At 41.5% G+C, this 22,935-nt stretch overlaps 1 protein-coding gene across 3 annotated transcripts in view; it reads right to left on the reverse strand.

The window, feature by feature from the left end:
* The window catches only part of LOC140638862 (RB-associated KRAB zinc finger protein-like), a 28,222-nt gene extending 5,330 nt beyond the window's left edge, over positions 1-22,892 (reverse strand). Inside the window, exons 1-5 of one of the 3 annotated variants that reach the window (XM_072836928.1) lie at positions 22,677-22,892; positions 21,518-21,574; positions 9,298-9,424; positions 8,913-9,008; positions 3,825-3,885 (exon numbers count right to left, since the gene is read on the reverse strand). In XM_072836928.1, coding sequence (XP_072693029.1) covers positions 3,825-3,885; positions 8,913-9,008; positions 9,298-9,424; positions 21,518-21,556 — 323 coding nt within the window. In that variant the 5' untranslated portion in view covers positions 21,557-21,574; positions 22,677-22,892. Of the gene's footprint in view, positions 1-3,824; positions 3,886-8,912; positions 9,009-9,297; positions 9,425-18,865; positions 18,976-21,517; positions 21,575-22,096; positions 22,515-22,676 lie in introns of those variants that run through there. The other 2 variants (XM_072836929.1, XM_072836927.1) reach the window with 2 other exon arrangements.
* Between the last annotated feature and the right edge of the window lie 43 nt (positions 22,893-22,935).

Here is a 22,935-nt window from a genome sequence, read left to right on the forward strand (position 1 = left end):
ACTATTACTGGTCTTCTGAATTTTCATTTGAATTTTAGAGTTAGCTTACTTTTGATTAACTTACTAAGACTTTTAAGATTGCTCTGAACATGTGAATTAATTTTGGGGAAAATTGGTATCTTTTTAAGACCGTGCTGGAGGTCAGGAACTAGATATATCTCTGAGTTCTGCGAATTATTTTTCTGGACACTATTCTTAAAAATATGGTGTTAGGTCATTTTCCCTCGAGGCACTTGAGGATTTTGATGCTACTGTAAGTGGCATTGCTTTTAAGATGTTCATTTTTTTTATGTTCACTGCTGGTATACTAAAAAGCTATTTTTGCATAATAAGCTTGTATGTAGGGACCTTGCTAAATTTATTAATTCTAACTATCTGTGCATTCCTCAGAACTTTCAATGTACAAAATCATGTCAAATGAAAATAAAAGTTTTCCTTCTTTCTAATCCTTACTGTTTAACTATTTTTCTTCCCTTATTCTCCTGGCTAGGTCCTTTTGCAGAATACTGAATATAATTAGTGACAGGAGATACCCTTTTTAATCTTTTTTTCATTTTTGCAACCTGGAGAAAACTTTCAATATTTTAGTATTAGATATGCTGGTGCTTGTAGTTTTAAATACCTTTCATCCAGGTAGAGAAGTTCTTTTCAAATTCATAGCTTATGAGGAACACAAATGGATGTTAACCTTACCACGTGACTTCTTTGCATCTTAGATTACTTGCTTCCATGTGATGTAGTCCAGTGATTAATTTTTGATTTTTAAATGACCCTTACATTCCTTGGCCCAGAACTAAGTCATGTGACCATATAAACAATTACTGGCAACTGGAGTGGAATTATCATGATTGGTTCAGATGAATCTGTCATGTGAGGAAATGGTGGACAAACTCTTCCAGAGAGGAATAAGGGGAGAAAGGACACTGAGTTAAGGACACTGCTAGAAACTTGTATTTGTTCCAAAATACTGGGAATGAGGGACAGTGCACACAAAAATGACATAATATTCATGTCAAATAAAAGGAGAGATGACGTTTCTGAAAGACATTGTATTGGCATACTGTGCACTTAAACCTATTGATTAGACAAGTGGAGTGGCATGAGAGTTGTGTGTATTCTACAGATAACAATGTGGATGCTGCCTTCTACTGACCCAGACTTAACTCCAAGTCATCTATGCATAGTTTATGAAAATAGTGTTTTAAAAATCTTTTTTGCTCAAATGTAGTTGAAATCACTATAAAACCCACAGCTTAGGTTTTATTGATGGGGCATTCACTAGAAACTCATTTGTCAATGCCTCCCAATAGAAAATCATGTATTTAATTATCCAGTATCTAGCAAATGTCTCACCAAAAACATATAGCCTGTATTAGTACACTTTGCCACCTTAAGACTCAAATTAGAATACTGCCTTTTCCCAAAAATTCAACCCCAAATTTGCATAGAATTGCTGTTAGACCATATTTTTAAAATATGATAGAAACTGCCATATATGTGTTTAATGCTACTGTCCTCATTTTAAACTCCTGATGATTCCAAAACTTCATTTTATACAATTGTTTATTCAGAGCTGAGAGCTTCTGATAGTTTTCCTATAAACACTGGAATTTACATCAGAAATATGGCTTTTAGTATAACAATTTCCAAGACAATATGTTTTCCCACATTCATCACTCTGACAGATCTTGCCTTGGTATGATTCCCTGATATGTAAATACAATTTGAATTCCAAAATAAATATTAAATATTCATCAAGTTTCACTCCTGTATAAATTATCTTGTGCCCAATGGGTTGTAGGACCTTGCTGAAGGCTTTGCTTCTTCTTGCATTCCTAGGGATTCCTTTCTGTGAGAAATCAGGTGGTGATGAATCTAATGCCTAAATGGTTTTCCCCATTCAGAAACACGAACTCTCAATGACATCCAACTCCCTATTAGATTTCGTCATACTCAGAGGGTTTTGGCTTCACAGGAGATTCTCTACATCCAGTACATTCACATTACCTCTCCTGTGAATTCTCTGATGGCTATTGAAGGCTGACCTGTGGTGGAATTTTTTCCCACACTCATTACATTCATAGGGTTTCTCTCCTGAATGAGTCCTATAGTGTACAGTGAGGTATGACTTCTGAGAAAAGACTTTTCCACATTCATTACATTCATAGGGCTTCTCTCCTGAATGGCTTCTATAGTGTACAGTGAGGTTTGACATCCGAGAGAAGACTTTCCCACATTTACTACATTCATAGGGCTTCTCTCCCGAATGGATTCGGTGGTGGATGGTAAGATAGGACTTCTGAGAGAAGAACTTCCCACATTCATAACACTCATAGGGCTTCTCGCCTGTGTGCACTCTTTGATGTCTGAAGAGGGATGAATTATGGGAGAAGGTTTTCCCACATTCACTGCACCCATAGGGTTTCTCTTCAGAATGACTCCTGTAATGTATTGTGTAGTAAGACAACTCAGAAAATAATTTTCCACAGATGTTACATTCATAGGATTTCTCCCCTTTTGGAAGCGACTGGTGCCCATTGAAGGTTGAACTGTCAAGGAAGATTTTCCCACACTCATTACATTCATAGGGTTTGTCTCCCAAAGGAGCTGTAGGATGGTCAGTGAGATATGAGAACTGAGAGAGTTTCCCGCATTCACTACATTCGTGGGGTTTCTCATCTGTGTGTACCTTCCGATGTCTAATGAAGGCTGAATTTAAATTGAAGGTTTTCCCACACTCGTTACATTCATAGGGTTTCTCTTCTAAGTGACTTCTGTAATGTATAGTGAGGTATGACACTCGAGAGAAGAACTTCCCACATTCACTGCACTGATAGGGTTTCTCTCCTGTGTGTGTCCTCTGATGTGTAATGAGGGTAGATTTTCGGTAGTAGGATTTCCCACATTCATTACATTTGTAAAGTTTCTCTCCTGTATGCGTTCTTTGATGGTCACTGAGGGCAGACTTGCGGGAAAAGGATTTCCCACATTCGTTACAAGGATAGGGTCTTTCTCCTGAATGATTCCTCTGGTGTAGGGTGAGATGGGTCTTCTGGCAGAAGGTTTTCCCACATTCATTACATTCGTAGGGCTTCTCACCTGAATGAGTTCTCAAGTGTTGGGTGAGATGTAACTTCTGACAGAAGGTTTTCCCACATTCGTTACATTTATAGGGCTTCTCCTCTAAGTGTGATCTCCGATGGACAGTGAGAGTCCCCTTTTGACTGAAGGATTTCCCACAAACATTACATTCATAAGGTTTCTCCCCTGTATGGGCCCTTTGATGTATGATTAATTTTGACTTTTTACAGAAGGATTTTCCACATTCGCTGCATTCAAAGGGCTTCAATTCCATCTGTGATCTCTGGTATACATTAAAACTTGACATCTGGATGAAGTCTGACCCAGAGTCATTCCATTCATAGGGCTTTTCCCCTATATAAGCTCTCTTATGAGCAAGGAAAACAGCTTCATTGTCTAAGGCTTCCATGCATTCATTATATTCAAAGGGTTTCTCCAAAATATTAATTTTCTGAAGAATACTTTCTTCATTTTGAGAATAGCTTTCCCCATTTTGATTACATTCATAGGGTTTCCCTCCATGGTACATCTTCCCGCATTCACTACACTCATCAGGTTTCTTTCTTGCATAGCTTCCATCACTAATAATTAATTCTGAAGTAGATTCTAAATTCTTTCCACATGAGACACAAGTATGAGATATTATGCTTGAAGGAACAAGGCTTGTTTCCACATTATATGTTTTATCAAATACATTCTCTCTCTCTTCAATCAGGGTTTTGTCATTGACAGAAATAGCTTGCCTTGAATGTTCTTCTTCATTTCCTGGGATTCTCTCTATCAGGTCATCAACCTTCCAGACTTCTACAAAGGAATAAAATTAAACAAATCTTGAGAATCTGAACACACAGGTATCAAATGGGAGTGTTACTCAAGTGCCCTACTGTGGAGCTGACTCTGGCTTTACAGCCAATCTCCACAAATAAAAATCATCACAAGTATACAGACCCCCTTTCTCCTTGATTTGTCACATAAGACAGACCCCCACACACACATGGGAGTGGGGTGGGGTAGGCACAGGGAATGGATGACGGGGGACAGGACTCAGCACTAGAGAAAAAAAGGGATAGTAAACTCACACTGAACACAAGTACCTTTGTTACTTCACAAACATGTTCAAAACTGGTAGAAAAGGTGAAATAAACCCAAGAACTGGTGAGCAGAGGGCAACATCACTGTAAGAGCACAGATTAAGGCAGAAATGGGAGGTCTCTTGACTACGTCAGTTCAGCGAGAGAGCAAGAGCAATTGATGCATGAATGTTCAAAGAAAACATCCAAGTATGGATTACACTGGCAGTAAGAGATAGCAATTATATTAAACTGTGAAGTACTACTTCATACTAAGATTACTATGATGACATCCTCACTGGCCCACACCCTTCAAAATCTGTCTTTCTATTCTGCACATAAATCCAAATAAACATTTTACAAATTCCTATCTCCTCATCTTTAGAGATAATCCTACAACCAGGGCTCCAACTCCCCAGTCCTTGTTCACATTTACCTGGAAGCAGATATCTAGGCATATAAATATCCAAAGGAAATGTAAGATGGGACCAGATGACAAGAGACCAAGCCACTAACATCAGCTTTCAGAAGTGTTCCCATGGCTGACTCAACCCTAACTGCACCTGTTTGCACAACAGAGTAGGTGGCTAAAAGAGCAGAGATGAGGCTAACTCGATTCAGATCCATCTCCAATGTACTACTGGCTGGGTCTTGAGCAAGTTATTTAACTGTGCTGCAGCTTCACACAGCTGAAATGTGCCCAAAATACAGCACTGGGAAAGGACCAACTGAGTGCATGTAAATCTCTCAGAACAGTATATGATACAAAACAAACACCATCGATTTTCTTTCAATTTGCTGACTTAAATTTCATATCAGTCACATCACAACACTGAGTCCTGAAAACCAGCAAGAGTTCCCATAGGTGCAGATTTTGTTTAGTGTAAAACCTTAAATCACAGATTTCTAAAGCTGCCCCTACAGGATTAACTTTTATTTCTGTGTCTCTCACAAATTTTTGGAGCCTCAGAGCTACTGTTAGCTGTCTTCATCCACAATCAGTGCAACACCAACTGTTCTGTGCTCAGAAATTTACACTACTCCTGGGCCCCAAAGTTCCAAATACCAACAGGAAAACAAAAAAACAAAAACAAAAACAAAAACAAAAAGAACAACAACAAAAAAACAGAAGTTATCATTTACCAGTAAGATTTTTCATTACCTGGACTCACAAATATATTCAAACTATCATTTCACCAATCTTCCAAAATACCTTCTGCTACAGGAAGCCAGGCTATGCCCATTTATTTCCAACCACCAGCCTGTACTCATGCTCTTATTCACCAATATGGCTTCCAGCAGTAGCTATACTTAACATCTGTTTATAGTTCAGGGGAAGCTTTAAAAGATTTATCAAATCACTTCTTACCCATTTAACTTCCATTAATTTTTAAAATAGCATGATTACAAAATTGCATGTAACACATACTTGAAAGTAAGTACTCTATATGAAAGCTCCATCTGAACAACCCAGGCAGCCATGTTCCCCTTTCCTAACTAAACCCGGTATCTGAGAAGGGTATGGCTACATTTCCTAGTTTTCCTGGACTCTGTGATTAGAAGCTAAAGTACTTCCTAACTGATCAAATGGGGTGCTTTCAGGTACCACCTTAACCCTGTTTTTTTGTTTTTTTTTAAAGATTTTATTTATTTATTCATGAGGGACAGAGAGAGAGGCAGAGACATAGGCAGAGGGAGAAGCAGGCTCCCTGCAGGGAGCCCAATGCATGATTCGATCCCCAGATCCCCAGACCCTGGATAGTCTGGATCACGCCCAGAGCTGAAGGCAGACACTCAACTGCTGAGCCACCCAGGCATCCCCACCATCCCCATTTTATCAAATCCCCAGTTGAGGATAAATTATGTCTCAACCGATCAGTAATAAAGGGCTTTCATCCCTAGGTTTTCAGTCTGTGAAAAATCTACAGAATGCCTTCAATATGTCACATATCAAAGCAGAGTGAAAAGATCCTTATTCTTTGGGAGACTTTAATTCAGGTAGAGAAAGGCTCAAGTAACAAATACACAATCATATCTAACTTTTGTGGTAACTGTGGAATGGGGATCAAGAGAAGGAAGAGACAAATGTGGTGAATGAGTAATTAAGGAAAGCTTAAATAAGAGGTGAACTTTTTTTTTTTAGAGGTGAACTTTTAAGGGTAAAGTTCTAGAGGTTCTATTGCACAATAATGTGAATATAGTTAATTATCTTTGAACTGTATGCTTAAAAATGTTAAAATGGTAAATTTTGTTATGCATCTGTATTTTTCTGAGCCTTGATATTTCTTTTGGGGTAGGTTTTTAAATTTTTTAAATTTATTTTTCAAATTCAAATATAATTAACATACAGTGTTATATTAATTTCAAGTATATATTGTTATCTCTTTATAAGTACAAAAAAAGAAGGAAAGAAATCAATTTGAGTAAGAAAAGTGCCTGTGGAGGGACTATGATAGTCTTGAAATCTAGACAAAATGGGATTTAACAAGAGTCTGGGGAAACAGGACATGAATTTTGATGGGCAACATCGCATCATATTGGTTGGGACCTGAGAAGAGAATATAAATTCTATTTCAGAAGACACAGAAGAAAGACAGGCTCATCCTGTCAGCCCAGTGTTAAATCAAGTGGATATTTCAGATGAACAGCCTTTGCAATTTTCAACTAGGATTCACTGTAATCCAGGTATGAGAAAATATCCTTTACGCTGATGTCAGAAGAAATTAAGAATATGCAGGAACTTTTTAAAGCATTTCACAAAAGATAAGAAACAGCAACCTTTTTAAGGGACCTGAAGAAAACTAAAGAACGGAAAACAGGCTCCTTTCCTCTATTAGTTGTTTGAAGCTCAGAGGTCATCATGAATGACCCACGAACTATGCCATCCAGGAAGTTCACAACCGAGAGACAACTTCAGGAGACACAAATGATCACTGATGTTCTTCGTCCCAGGAAGGCCACAGTAATTTGGGAACAACTAGCCACAGCATACAAGACCACAGCACGCGTCAGCTTTTTATTTGGAATAGGAAATTCTGGTGGTGGCAAGACAACAGGCTTTGGCATGATCTAGGATTCCTTGGATTATACCAAAAAAAGGGAACCAAATACAGACTCACAAGACATGGCTTATACAAGAAGAAAAAGACCTTCAGGAAACACTGAGAGGAACGCAAGAGCAGGACGAAGAAAAGTCAGGGGGACTGCTGGCAAATGGTGAGCCTGAGACTGGAAGACAGAAGTAATGACTCTGCAGTGACTTTATCTGAAGTGATTGTGAGGATTTTTCATGAGGATCAATACACTCAGAACTTTTCAAAAAAGAATGGCCAACGGGGTCCTGGGGGCTAACCTCACTTATGAGTGAACACTCCCTGCATATCCCTGGTGGCTGCAGGCGTGGGAACACAAAGGAATGCAGGGGAAAAGAAGAAGGCCTCACTCATTGCCGCTCTGCCACACCGAAACCGCTTAAAGCACAAAGCTGAACAAAAATCAAGATGGTTGCACCGATGCTGCAGCAAAGCTGGATTTTATGTTTTAATTTTTTTTTTTAATTTTATTTATTTATTCATGAGCGACACAGAGAGAGAGAGGCAGAGACACAGGCAGAGGGAGAAGCAGAGTCCATTCAGGGAGCCTGATGTGGAACTTGATCCCAGACTCCAGGATCATGCCCTGGGCCAAAAGGAAGGGGCTCAACTGCTGAGCCACCCAGGCATCCCAAAGCTGGATTTTAAAGTACGCTTTTCTCTCACTCCTGCAAACCTTCCTCACCATCCTTCTTAGCTTGTGGTCTCAGGACCTGGCTCCACCCTGAAAACAACTGCTAAGGCTGGCAGCATATAGACAATTCCTGTGAAACCGGCTAGATCCTCTATTTCCCTATAACCCCCCACCTCAAACCCCTTCCTCGCAGTTTGTGAAGGCCACATCCCACTGCAGCCTCCTCTGCCTGACAAAGCAACAAGCTCTTTATTATTATTTTTTAAAAGATTTTATTTATTTTTTCATGAGAGACGCGGAGACATAGGCAGAGGGAGAAGCAGTCTCCTCACAGGGAGCCCGATGTGGGACTTGATCCAGGAACCGGGATTACACCCTAAGCCAAAGGCAGACGCTCAACCACTGAGCCACCCAGCTGTCCCAGCAACAAAGCTCTTATTCCTCTTTATCCCCAACTGTCTTCAAGTTATATTTGGGCTCCGAAGCACGGGGGGCCAGTTTTCAACATCATCACCACGGGAGGACTGGCTTAGAGGCCTGTACTCATCACTGCCCAACAGCACACAGATGCACCCATGGCACGGCAGTGGCCGCCCTCCGCCCTCAACCAGCTCAGGGCGGGGACAGGTTTTGGTATCTGAGTGGTACTTGGCACAGAGAAGGGAGTGAAAACAGGCAGAAAACCAGCCTGAGGCACTTCACAGCAAAGAAGAATGAAAATGGAAGACAAAAAGAATGAATGAGAAAGCCTCAAGTTCATTTTTCTCTTAGACTTCTGAATGCCTGCAAACAACGGAATTCTGTACTCTCACGAGTAGGTGAGTTACTAAGAACGCAGGAGGAAGTGACTGGATCCTTGGCATTAGCTGGCACGGAAAATGCCTTCAGGTGTACATCAAATGTAAAATCAGGAGAACAGCCTGCCTGCTGCACTGGAGGGAGCAACGTGCTGCCTGTGCCCTGGGATGTGTCGCTGAAGCACGAGAGGCAGAGGCTCGGGGTGACCATGTTCACAACAATACCATGCTAACTTACCCAGATGACTCTGACATGGCAGTTCACCTTCAGCTACCCATGGCTCCTCTCCCTGTTCCAATTTGAGGATCACTTTCGGTTTGGTGCTGTCATACCCTGTGAGAAACAGAGGCAGACTCAGATGGGCTGCTGGGCTCTCTGAACTCTGAGTCTGAGATCCTGTCCCAGAGGCCTAGAGGCTACAGGATAAAATGGGCCGGTTTCGCACCTTTGCAAAGTCAGAATGCTTCAATGGAGGCAAACATACAAATACCCTATCTGGTGCCCAAAAGGAGTGAAAAGGTCCTATCACTTATTTCTTCAAACCTGAGGGAAAAATTAAATAGGCAGTTGCCCCTCATACCCCACCCCCGGGGCAGCAACCCAGACAGCAAGCTCTTCTCACCCACGGAGACGAGATGGCTGTAGTTCTCCAGCATCACATCCCTGTAGATGGTCTTCTCATTGGGCTCCAGCTGCTGCCACTCCTCCTGGGTGAAGTCCACAGCCACGTCCCTGAACGACACTGGCCCCTGTAATGGCATTGCGTTGGAAATAGTAACATGGAAGAGGTGTGCGTGCATAGGAGCTTACCAAGTTCACTGATAAAGCCACCTGTAAACATTGAAAACCTGACTGTATGTTAGACCCTGGAATGAAAACAAACCACAGTGGAAACACACTGCCTCTTGGTTTTCACATGACCCCTAAGAAACCAAACCCCCAAACCAGAAAACCAGAGTTCTTGTTGGTTCAGTTCCAGAGTTTTGCAACTGAACTGAGTTCTGGGGGACATTAAGATGAATAAAATAGCATTCCTGCCCTCAGTAAGCTTCTGGTCTGGCAAGGAAACACAACATGGATAAACAGGCATTTGATCCCTGGACCTTCCCTTCAGCCACCTTTGATGGGGGTCTGCTGTAGGACTGAGGGGGAAAGAAGATGCAGAGGTGTGAACATACCAATGGCAGGAACAGTGGCAGCAGCGACACTGAAGAGGCTGGTAGGAGGAAGAGGGCGGCGGGACCCTTTCTTAGGGGCAGCTCTCTACAGTACAAGATGATTCTCATTCAGGAGAATAAACTGCACAGTTACCTCCCTGCTCCCAAAACAAAACCAAACCCCCTAAAAGTCCAATTTGAAGAAATACAAAAACAGAATCTTGGAACACGAAGGCTGTTCTCTGGGCAGGAATTTCTCTGAGGAGACTCCTGACACAAGGAGTTGAGGAGAAGACGAAAACCCGGAGCTGCTGAAGGCAGGGCTTTACACTCAGCACACACTGGGCGCCAGCAAGAGTGGACTGCGGGCTGCCCTTGAGAATCCCAGGCCCATCAAGAGGGCCCAGAGTCCCTGCTGGCAGCCGAGGTGAAGAGCAAGTAACCACAGGAGCACCTGAGGAGCCCGAGCAGCTCCATTTTTGGTACCCAGAGCAGCCAGATGACAGTTGGCTGTGAAAACCTCTTGGCCGTGGACACCGCGGCCATACACATGGAAGAGTGCAACATACTTCAGGCCTCCACATGGAGGTGGTGGTCACACATTCACTGGCCAAATAGACTTCAGTCTGTGATAAATGTTAAACCGGAAGGAATATGGGTGCAATCCAAGAGTGTCTTGGGCAAACCAGGACACACACATTAACTCCATCTGTGTTGAATGGGTGATCTTCCTGAAGGCAGCTCTAAGAGAACTACACTCAGAGGAAAGCGACTCAACCGACTTAACCGTGTCTCCCAACTTTTGACCGGTTCAAAACAGGGGTGGTGCCTACAGATTCTGTGCCTAAGGAGACACAATCCACAGAAGAAAAAGATAACCTAGAAAATGGGAAAAATATCTGCCAACTATGTATTTGGTAAGGGATTCATACCACAATATAGAGAGAACTCCTAAAGCCCAACAACAGATACCTACATGATTCAAAATGGGCAAAAGACCTGAACAGACATTTCTCAAAGACAACACATAGGTGTCCAATAAGCACGTGGGAAAATCCTCCACATCACTAGTCATGAGGGAAATGCAAATCAAAGCCACAATGAGTTACCACCTGCCATCTCTTAAGATGTCTAATACCAGAAAGCCAGGAAATAACACATGTTGGAGAAATTAGAACCCTCGTACACTGTTGGTGGAATGCAAACTGATGCAGCCACTGTAGGCATGAGAGCTCCTCAAAAATTAAAGATAAAATTACCATATGATCCAGCAATTCCACTTTTGGGTATATACTTAAAAGAACTGAAAGCAGGGTCTCAAACGTATTTATACACCCATGCTTGTTGCAGCATTATTCACAACAGCCAAAATGCAAAAGTAATCCAAGTGTCCATCAACATATCAAGAGACAAGTAACATGTGGTCTTTATGTACAATGGAGTAAAATCCAGCCTTAAAAAGGAAGAAGATTCTAGCACCGGCTACATAATCCTCAGTGAAATAAACCAGTTACAAAAAGACAAATACTACATGATTCCATTTAGGTGAGGTACTTAGAGCAGTCATAATCATAGCTACATAATGTACAATGGTTGCCAGGGGCGAGGCGAGGCAGGGTGGGAAGTTAATTATTTAATGGAGACAGAGTTCCAGTTTTGCAAGATGAGAACGTTTTCCATATTGATGGTTGCACAACAATGTGAATGTACTTAATGCCATGAACTGTATGTTGTAAAATAGTTAAAATAGTAAACTTTACATAATGTGTAATTTACAATAAAAAAAAACGGAAGAAAAAAGCTGAAGTGATATCTATCTAAATATATTTCCCTAATCCATTAACTTCCAGAGCTCTGCAGTCATCCCCTCCATAAAGAAAAGAGCGAAAAGGGGTCATTATTTGAGTATATTCATGTTAGCTAGTAGTAATTTTTCTCTCAAAAACTGAAAAAATCAAGAATCATCAGCTAATTGAGGAAAACAGTGTAAATAAAAGATAAGCACCAAGATGAGCAGCTCAACAATGATAGAATCAATTTCATAAAGAAAACAACTTACATTTTTTCTAACGATTTACATTTTTCAATAAATTAAGAAGGATACTTCTTCCATAAAAGGAGAACATTCTCCCAAAAGCAGTCAGCAAAGATTACTTAGAAATTAAAGATTAAATAATTTAAATTAAATTATTGAATTTTTTAAAACTCCCAAGAGGCTTAAATAACAAACGAGACACAGAATATGCAATTTAGGAAATCTCTCAGATAACAAGAAATTGAAATGATGGAAAAAGAGCTTGAGATACAAACGCCATATGTGATAGGTTCAAGTTTTCAGAAAGAGAAAACAAGAAGGATGGACACAAAGAATCAAAGACAGAATGGTAAATGATACCTGAGCTGAAGGATAGCATAAGCCTTCACTTCACAAGGGGCCATCCAATTTGCAAACAAGAATATTGGGGGGGAAATACAGATCTAGAAATTTCCTCATAAAATGCCCAAAACCAAAAAATAAAGGAAAAACTTCTAAAAGTTACAGGTGGGGAAAAAATCACCCCTCTAACTGCCTTGGTAGTTAAAAAAAACAACCCTGGTAACCCATTCTACTTCTCACCTGAAAAAAAACCCTTGGACAACTGCCTATGACTTGTGAAAGAAAAAAGATTTTGACCCAGAATTGCACAGCAACCCAAGCTATCATTTCAGCCCATGAACATTAGACACTTTCAGGAAAGCAAGGCAATTTATTATCAAAGGAAACACTTCTCTCAAAATGTTCAAGATATATGCCATTCTAATATGGTTAAGAAAATACTTTTTCCTCCACAAAGATGCTGAAAAAACCTTTAACAATATTCAAAATACATACGTGATTTAAAAAAACCTTCAAGAAAACAGGAATGGATACTTCACTAGCACAAATATACGTATATACACACACTCTTATATCCTACCTAATACGCATAGTATGAGTGATACACATAGACATCTCAATCACATGCAAGCACATTTATGTGTTAGGTTATATGCTCAGGTATATTTATGCAGTCCTCTCAGTTCTAAAGTCAGAGTTTTACTTAATGGACAAACACTAGAAGCATTCCCAGCAAGACCTGGAACAGGACAAAATGCTCACTATCTCCAGCTGGAAAAAACAATTAGAGGCATACTAATCAATAGAGAAAGAATAAAACCATTTCTATTTGCAGGTGATATACTATATCCAGAAAACTCAGAGAATCAACAACAAAACCAACTCAATAAAAGAATATTATTAGGTAAGAGAATACAAAAATCAACACATATAAAGCAACAGCCTGGCTGGCTCAGCTGGAAGAGCATAAGACTCTTGATCTTGGGGTCGTAAGTTTTCGCCTCATGTTGGATGTAGAGATCACTTAACTTAAACACAAGGAAGAAAAAGAAAATCATTAAAAAAAACACACACACACACAAAACCCAACAGCCTTTGTTACATTATTAGACTAAGAATTCAAACATGCACACAGTTTATGGAGTAACAGAAAAGATAAAACTGTTAGTAAGAAATGTACCAGGGGATCCCTGGATGGCTCAGCGGTTTGGCACCTGCCTTCAGCCCGGGGCGTGATCCTGGAGACCTGGGATCGAGTCCCATGACAGGCTGCATGGAGCCTGCTTCTCCCTCTGCCTGTGTCTCTGCATCTCTCTCTCTCTCTGTCTCATGAATAAATAAAATCTTAAAAAAAAAAAAAAAAGAAATGTACCAAATCTATCCTAGGAACATTTTAAAAACACTCCTGAAAGACACAGAAGCACACTGAAACAAATAAAATGAAAAAAAAAAAAAAAAAAAAAAAAAAAAAAAAACAAAACCTCAAAGAACAAATAAAAGATGCTCCTTGTTCCTGGACAGGTCAACTCAATAATACAAATAGGTAAATCACCCTACTCTCAATTATTTTATAGATATGTGATACCAACAAAAATACCAAAAAGCTTTTTTCCTGGAACTAGGTGAGCTAGCACTAAAGTTCATATGGGGGGGGGGGGGGGGGAGGGAGATCAAGAACTAGGAAAATCGCCAAAAAAAAAAGAAGCTGTTTAGGAGGCCTAACCCCTACCAGACTTAAAAAACACAACCTTCATGATTAAAAGCGTTTGGTATTGGCATATGGATGGAGATGGATCAATGGAATAGAGCACAAAATCTAGAAATAGACTTGTGTTATTACATGACATATCATGAGAATGCGTGATATCATAATACAATATAACAATCCACAGAACTGATTTTTAATAAACACTGTTAGAGCAACTATAGTCATTTGGGCATGGACCAAACTAATCCATGCCTTATACTATGTAAGAAAAAAGTCCAAGTGAATCACTAATCTAAATATAAAATATTAAACCACACAGAAAAAAAAAATAGGTGAAATTTCCCTATAACCCAGATGTGGGAAAAGGTTTCTAACTATGACTAAAAATATAGGAGTCAGGACTGCTTCCAACCAAGATGAACAAGGAGCAGATTTACCCTGCCTCCTGAAAGCACACTGAAAAACAAAATATACGAAACACTGGTTTTTAAGACATGGATCTTGAAGCAATGAAGGACAGGAATCAGAGATGGGAGATAAACAAGAGGAGGCCTGTTGTTACTGCTAAGAGGACTTCCAGCCCTGGAGCAGGGAGGGAGAACTATGACAGAGGAAGGAAGGATTGACAAACAGGGTAAACACACAGGAAATAACCAGCCATACAGAAAATCATTCATCTACTGAAATGGGCCTGGAACAGATGTGGATGTTACAAGTGGTAGAGAACTTTAAAATAGTTTACAACTGTATTCCTCATGTTCAAAACATTTGAATAGGAAGAGGGAAGACATAAAAAAAAAAGACTCAAATCAAACTTCTACACATAAAGACTACAGTGTCTGAAATGAAAATTACACTGCACTAGATTAGCACAACACGGAAAAAAACATCAGTGAACAACAAGCATAGCAACAAAAGCTTATGTAAAATGAAACACATACAGAAAAAGGAATTTAAAGAGAATGAAGAGTGTCAGTGGGTTGTGGGACAACTTCGACCAGTGAAACAAACAAGTAAGAGGAATCACTGAAGGACAGATAGAGGCGGGGGGAATATTTGAAGAAATGTGGTAAAAAATTTCCCAAAGTTGATGAAAATCATAAACACACGGATCCAAGAAGTTCAATGATCCCCAAACACAGACATAAAGAAAACAATATCAAGAGATAACACAATCACATTGCTCAAAACCAGGAATAAAGAGAAACATTTAAAAGCAGCTAGAGGAAAAACAAAGACAAAAACCACATAGAGAGGAAAGAAGGTGAGAGAATGATGTCACATTTCTCTTAGAAATGATGTGAGAACACAGTAGAGGAACATGTCTGAAGAATACGAGAAAAACCAGCAAACCTCCCTTGAAACAAAACCAAGGCAAAAAAAAAAAGCATTTTCTGATATGAGAGCTGAAAGAATTCATTAGCAACTACAAGAAATGTTCCAGGGCCCCTGGGTGGCTCATTTGTTGATTTCAGCTCAGGTCATGATCTCAGAGGCCTGGGATCAAGCCCCAAGTCCAGCTCTGTACTCAGAGCTGAGTCCGCTTGGGACTTCTCTCTCCCTCTGCCCCTCCCCTCCCCTCTTGCTCTCTCTTCCTCCCAAATAAATAAATAATGCTTAAAAAAAAAAAGTGTTCTAAAATCTATAAAGAACTTATCAAACTTAACACGCAAAAAACAAATAGTCCAGTTAAGAAATGGGCAGAGACGTGAAGAGACATTTTTTCCAAAGACATCCGGCATTCTTTCAAAGAAGATATCCAAAGAAGACAGACACATGAAAAGATGCTCAACATCACTTATCACCAGAGAAATATAAATCAAAACCATGATGAGATATCACCTCACACCTATCAGAAAGGCCAAATAAAAATTCAAAAAACAACATCCCTCTTCTACTGTTGGTGGGAATGCAAACTGGTACAGCCATTCTGGAAAACAGTATGGAGGTTCCTCAAAAAGTTAAAAATAGAGCTACCCTGGGATCCACCAATTGCACTATTGGCTAAGTATTTACCCAAAGGATATAAAAATACAGATTCAAACATTCTGATGTTTATATCCGCATTATCAACACCAGCCAAACTATGAAGAGAGTCCACACTTGATCTTAGCCAAAAGGCCGAGAAGCGATTATGAAGAGAGTCCAAATGTCCACTGAGTAGTGAATGGATAAAGAAGAAATGGTTGACCATAAAGTTCAGGGTCCACTTCTGGATTCTCTATTCTGTTCCAATGATCTATGTGTCTGTTTTTGTGCCAGTACCACACTGTCTTGATGACCACAGCTTTGTAGTACAACCTGAAATCTGGCATTGTGATGCCCCCAGATATGGTTTTCTTTTTTAAAATTCCCCTGGCTATTCGGGGTCTTTTCTGAATATTCGATAAAGGAGGAAAGACTATCCATTGGAAGAAAGACAGTCTCTTCAATAAATGGTGCTGGGAAAATTGGACATCCACATGCAGAAGAATGAAACTAGACCACTCTCTTTCACCATACACAAAGATAAACTCAAAATGGATGAAAGATCTAAATGTGAGACAAGATTCCATCAAAATCCTAGAGAAGAACACAGGCAACACCCTTTTTGAACTCGGCCATAGTAACTTCTTGCAAGATACATCCACGAAGGCAAAAGAAACAAAAGCAAAAATGAACTATTGGGACTTCATCAAGATAAGAAGCTTTTGCACAGCAAAGGATACAGTCAACAAAACTCAAAGACAACCTACAGAATGGGAGAAGATATTTGCAAATGACATATCAGATAAAGGGCTAGTTTCCAAGATCTATAAAGAACTTATTAAACTCAACACCAAAGAAACAAACAATCCAATCATGAAATGGGCAAAAGACATGAACAGAAATCTCACAGAGGAAGACATAGACATGGCCAACATGCACATGAGAAAATGCTCTGCATCACTTGCCATCAGGGAAATACAAATCAAAACCACAATGAGATACCACCTCACACCAGCGAGAATGGGGCAAATTAACAAGGCAGGAAACAACAAATGTTGGAGAGGATGTGGAGAAAAGGGAACCCTCTTACACTGTTGGTGGGAATGTGAACTGGTGCAGCCACTCTGGAAAACTGTGTGGAGGTTCCTCAAACAGTTAAAAATAGACCTGCCCTACGACCCAGCAATTGCACTGTTGGGGATTTACCCCAAAGATACAAATGCAATGAAACGCCGGGACACCTGCACCCCGATGTTTATAGCAGCAATGGCCACAATAGCCAAACTGTGGAAGGAGCCTCGGTGTCCAACGAAAGATGAATGGATAAAGAAGATGTAGTTTATGTATACAATGGAATATTACTCAGCTATTAGAAATGACAAATACGCACCATTTGCTTCAACGTGGATGGAACTGGAGGGTATTATGCTGAGTGAAGTAAGTCAGTCGGAGAAGGACAAACATTATATGTTCTCATTCATTTGGGGAATATAAATAATAGTGAAAGGGAATATAAGGGAAGGGAGAAGAAATGTGTGGGAAATATCAGAAAGGGAGACAGAACGTAAAGACTGCTAACTCTGGGAAACGAACTAGGGGTGGTAGAAGGGGAGAAGGGTGGGGGGTGGGAGTGAATGGGTGACGGGCACTGGGGGTTATTCTGTATGTTAGTAAATTGAACACCAATAAAAAATAAATTAAAAAAAAAAAGAAGAAATGGTGTATATACACAATGAACTACTTAGGCATCAAAATGAATGGACTCTTGCCATTTGCAATGACATGGATGGAAGTACAGTATACTATCCTAAGTAAAGTAAGTCAGAGAAAAACAAATACCGTATGATCTCATTCATATTGGAATTTAAGAAAGCAGATGAATATATGGGAAGGGGGAAAAAAGAGGGACACAAACCATAAGATTCTTTTTTTATTCTAAAAGATTTTATTTATTTATTCAGGAGAGACGCAGACAGAGAGAGAGAGACAGAGAGAGAGAGGCAGAGACAGAAGCAAGCTTCATGCAGGGAGCCCGACGCGGGACTTGATCCAGGGCCTCCAGGATCAGGCCCTGAGCTGAAGGCCGCTCTAAATCCCTGAACCATCGAGGCTACCCAACCATAAGATTCTTAAGGACTGAGAACACACTGAGGGTTGATGGAGGGATGTGGGTGGGGGAGGGGCTAGAAGGGGGAATGAGTATGAAGGAGGGCACGTGTGATGAGCACAACGTGTCTCATATATGTGGTTAATCACTGAATTCTCCTGAAACCAATACTGCACTGCATTTTCCCTAACTAAAATTTAAATAAAAATTAGGAAAAAAACAAAAACAAAAAACCCCGAGTGTTCAAGAAAGTCCATCAGGCAGAAGGAAAATCACAGGAGATCTAAACCTGGATAGACATAAAACATAAAGAAACCAAGAGTACCAGAAATGGTAACTATGTTATTTTCTTATTCTTTACAAATATAACTCTTTACCTAAAACTCACAATATCTTCGGGGATTCATTCTACCTGTAAAAGTAATATCAACAAGAACATAAGGACCAAGAGGGGAAAAATGGAAATAACAACAAGCTCCCTATAGTTGAAGTGAAACAGTACATTACCTGAAGATAAAACGTAAAATATTAAAGCTGCAAACCCCAAAGCTATAAAAACATAACAGTGTTAGAGCTAATGATCCCGCAAAAGATGTAAAATGGAATAAAAAAAAATACACAATCCATTCGAAGGAAAGAAGTTCACAAAAGCAAAAAGAAACAAAGCCAAAACTACAAAGAGAAAACAAAACCAGACTACAACCTAACTGGTTATATCAATAATCAGATTACATATAAGGTGGTTTAAGCAACCCAATTAATAAGCAGAAACTGTTAGACTGGATTTAAACACCAAAATCCAACTAACTGCACTTCAAATATAAAGATGGAAATAGGGGAGATCCCTGGGTGGCCCAGTGGTTTGGCGCTTGCCTTTGGCCGAGGGCACGATTCTGGAGTCCTGGGATCGAGTCCCACGTCGGGCTCCCTGCATGGAGCCAGCTTCTCCATCTGCCTGTGTCTCTGCCTCTCTCAAGATCTCTCTATCATAAATAAATAAATTAAAAAAAAAAAAAAAAGGATGGAAATAGGCTAAAACTGAAGGGTGAAATCACACACAACACGTCTCAAAAGCAAGCCAGACTGGCTACATGACAATGTTATAAAAATATACCACGTCTGGAATTCACCCATCAATCAATATTCTTGATTTTAGTAGGTATAATCTGAAGAGGGACTTGACAGATGACATCTGCTGTCAAATGATTCAGATAAGAATATATATATATATACACACACACACACACACACACACACAAACACACACACAGCTAATAAAGCAAATGTGGGGAGAGGTAAAAAAACTGGAGTATCTGGGCAAAGGGAACATGGGAGTTCTCTAAGATCCTTGCGACTGTTGTGAAAGTTTGAAGTTTTTTCAACATAAAATGTTGAATAAAAATGAATGTTATCAAATACATAGAGGATGTTGCAAAAGGACTCAGAAACCCATGTGAAGGGATTCCTCTGGTCAAACACAGAACCACTTAGACATCAAACAGAAAAACGACTTCAATGTACTGAAATACTTAAAATATGTGTAAACCCATGAGATCATAACGGTAACAAAATGAAACAAAGAAAAATCCCAGTTGCTTAGGAGCCCACTGGATATTGTGAAAATAATCTTGTCTGTAAGAACCACAGAACTATTTAAAGAGATGTTGTTCTTTAGGAAAGTATTCTAGCTGGGGAAACAAAGAAATGGTAAAGTAACATAGCACCATCTTGTCTCCCCTAAAGAATTGGGGGATCTTGGCAATGAACACCAACCAATAGATGCTAACGTCACAAAAACAAAGGAAGAAGATACGGCCATCGAGGGGAAAGCGGATAGTAGTCATGAGCAGCAAAGACTTGCAAAAGAACTGAACAGAACTGGGTCAACGTCCAGAGCTAACTACCCATTATAGAAGGCATATGGGTAATGACAAAAGTCGTCGAGTTAGAATGACAGCAACGAGGTCCACACAATCCAGACTACGGGAAACACAGGATAGACAAAATTTCTTCAAAACATAGATTACAAAGCAGTAACATAAGAGACATACAAGGAAACCATCAGTAAATGATTTAAAAGACTTAGCCACCTGGAGAGAGTGGTCTCTGTGTGTATGCTGATTGAAAAGAACCATCTCAAACACATCCAGAAGATGGCGAAACTTTCAACACCAGATATTATATACTCAGAAAAATAGGTATTGCAGGTTACCCTCACCTACTTTTTCAAACACCCCTGATCAGTTAAAGAGCAAAAATATCTGCAGGTGAACCTTTTTAAAAGCCAAGCAGGGATCCCTGGGTGGCGCAGCGGTTTAGCGCCTGCCTTTGGCTCAGGGCGCGATCCTGGAGACCCGGGATCGAGTCCCACGTCAGGCTCCCGGTGTATGGAGCCTGCTTCTCCCTCTGCCTGTGTCTCTGCCTCTCTCGCTCTCTCTGTGTGTGACTATCATAAATAAATAAAAAAAAAAATTAAAAAAAAAAAAAAAAAAAGCCAAGCAAAGGGAGACTCCACGAAGAAAAGACACGTGGAAATAATACGTCAGACGAATGATCACGGGAGGTAAGAGCTGGATGATGTCTGATGCATCTGACTGTACTGAGATCACCGCTAATCTTTTTTAAAAAAGATTTTATTCATTATTTGATAGTGAGCAACACAGTGAGAGAGATAGCAAGAGAGTGAGAGCACACACAAGTGGGGGGAGGGACAGAGGGAGAAGCAGACCCACAAAGCAGGGAGCCCAACTCAGTGTTCGATCCCAGGGCCCCAGCATCATGACCTGAGCCAAAGGCAGACACTTAGCTACCTGAGTCACCCAAGGGCCCAGGTCACTGCTAATCTGTAGCAATACGTTCCAGAGAGGGGTGAGGACAAAATCAAGATGCTAAGAATTGAAATGGGAACGGCAGTGACTGCATATTTACTAGGGAATACCTCGCTGTATTATGTACAGCACAACCCCAACAAGTAGGAATAACAGAAGCCACCTGAAGGATGCGCAGGCCATTACACGCACGACTCAGCTTTTACCCCTGGACAAAACAGTAACAATGAAAATATGTCTCCTTGGATCACCGTATTTTGGTGCCTGGAAAAATTATACATACCAGGTCCTCGGTTTTGATAAACAAAAAATATGTAATCAGTTGGAATGATTTAATGTGATCATTAGGAAAGCTACCAGCAACTACATCAATTTCACAAACACAGTTTCACAAGTCCTAAGAAACCTTTTAAGCCCACAAGTTAAAAAATTGTTTCCTCTTATAAAAATTGAAATCATGTAACGCACCGTACCCTCCTTTTCTCTGACAGCAGGCACATGAGTCAACTATGTAGCCCTACCCCATAACTCTGCACACATGAATTCCACAAAAGACTCTGTGTGCTAATCTGATAGGGTGAGAAGTGCATGTTACATGATAACGTCTTTTATTTCCATACTCCCATTTTAAAATCTGGACCCATATAAATCTGCTGAAATGCATTACAAAACCAAGCACGGACACAGGAAAACTCACCTGGGATTCATTCATTTTCTGCTGCTCTTGGAAAACCATAGACTGTTAACGGTGGACCTGGGGAAGAAGAAGAAATGATAGAAGTCACTGGTCATCCTGCATAATACCTCCAAAGAAATCTCATTCCCTGTGAACACTCAGAAGAGGCTAAAAATGTGAGAAAAGAGAAAGGTACAAGAGAATTGGGGTCCCTCCCACGTATCACGAGGTGATCAGATGCGTTACTCTTTCTTTTTCTTTTTAAGATTTTATTTATTTGTTTATTCACAAGAGACCCAGAGAGACAGAGAGAGAGAGACAGAGAGAGAGAGAGAGAGAGAGAGAGAGAGGCAGAGACACAGGCAGAGGGAGAAGCAGGCTCCATGCAGGGAGCCCGACGTGGGACTCCATCCTGGATCTCCAGGATCACACCCTCCGCCGAAGGACCCGTGAAACCACTGAGCCACCCGGGCTGCCCTAGATGGGTTACTCTTCATTGGTTAATATAAACATCGGCTCATTTTTCAAACCGTTTGCCTTCATTACACTAACGCTGAAAAAAACCCTCCTCTTCACGGTGCTCTCTCCGTCTTTCCTTACCTCTTCAAATGACTTAAAATCACGTATGCACAGGAACAGAAAACACCAGGTCTCTAAAGCAGGGTAAAGGTGCATCAAGGCGCACTTGTTTTCAAATGCTCTCCCTTCACTGGCTTGTGCGCTAGCTACACCGAAGAACCTTTTGATCACGAAAACTAACAGGGCGGCCAGCACGCGCGCCCAGGAGCTCAGGCCCGAGAGCAAGCCCACCCACGGACCCCGTCGCCCTGGACAAGCCGCCTCCCTTCTCAGGCCCAGGCTCCTCTGTCAACCAGGCAGCCGCAGCCCGGCCCTCCTCGCACACCGGCCCTGCGCTCCACCGGCAGATGCCCCAGGGCACAACGCAGCCGGCTCCGCACACACTCCTGGGCGCTTAGAGACCCGTCTGCAGGCTGGACAGGGCGACGGCGCAGCAAGCGGGGGACGGGGCAAGGGGAGGCGGGAGCCCCTTGCGCCCCCGGGAAGCCGGGACCCCACGAGTCCCGCGTCCCGGGGGAGCGCCCATCCCTCCCCGCCCGCGCGCACTCTGGCCGCCCGGAAGATCCACAACCGCCAGGAGGCCCGCGAGCGCACGACCTACCCCGTCGGGACCCGCCGAGCTGCCCCAAGGCTCGCGAGGGATCCGGGGCGGGGGCTGCTCCTCCTGCGCCTCCCGGGGCCGCCGTTCCCGGGGCGCCGGCTCTGGAACTAGCGCGCAAACTCACTTCGGGCCGACCACCCTCCGGGGCCCCAAACGGCCGCCTGACGCCTCGCCGTCCTGCGGCCGCAAACCGGCCGGACCCGGGCCCCGCCGCCGCCGCCGCCGCCGCCGCCGCCACTCGACCGCCCGGCTCCTCCGG

This window comes from Canis lupus, chromosome 8 (genome assembly GCF_048164855.1).
Source record: "Canis lupus baileyi chromosome 8, mCanLup2.hap1, whole genome shotgun sequence".
Classification (NCBI taxonomy): Eukaryota; Metazoa; Chordata; class Mammalia; order Carnivora; family Canidae; genus Canis; species Canis lupus.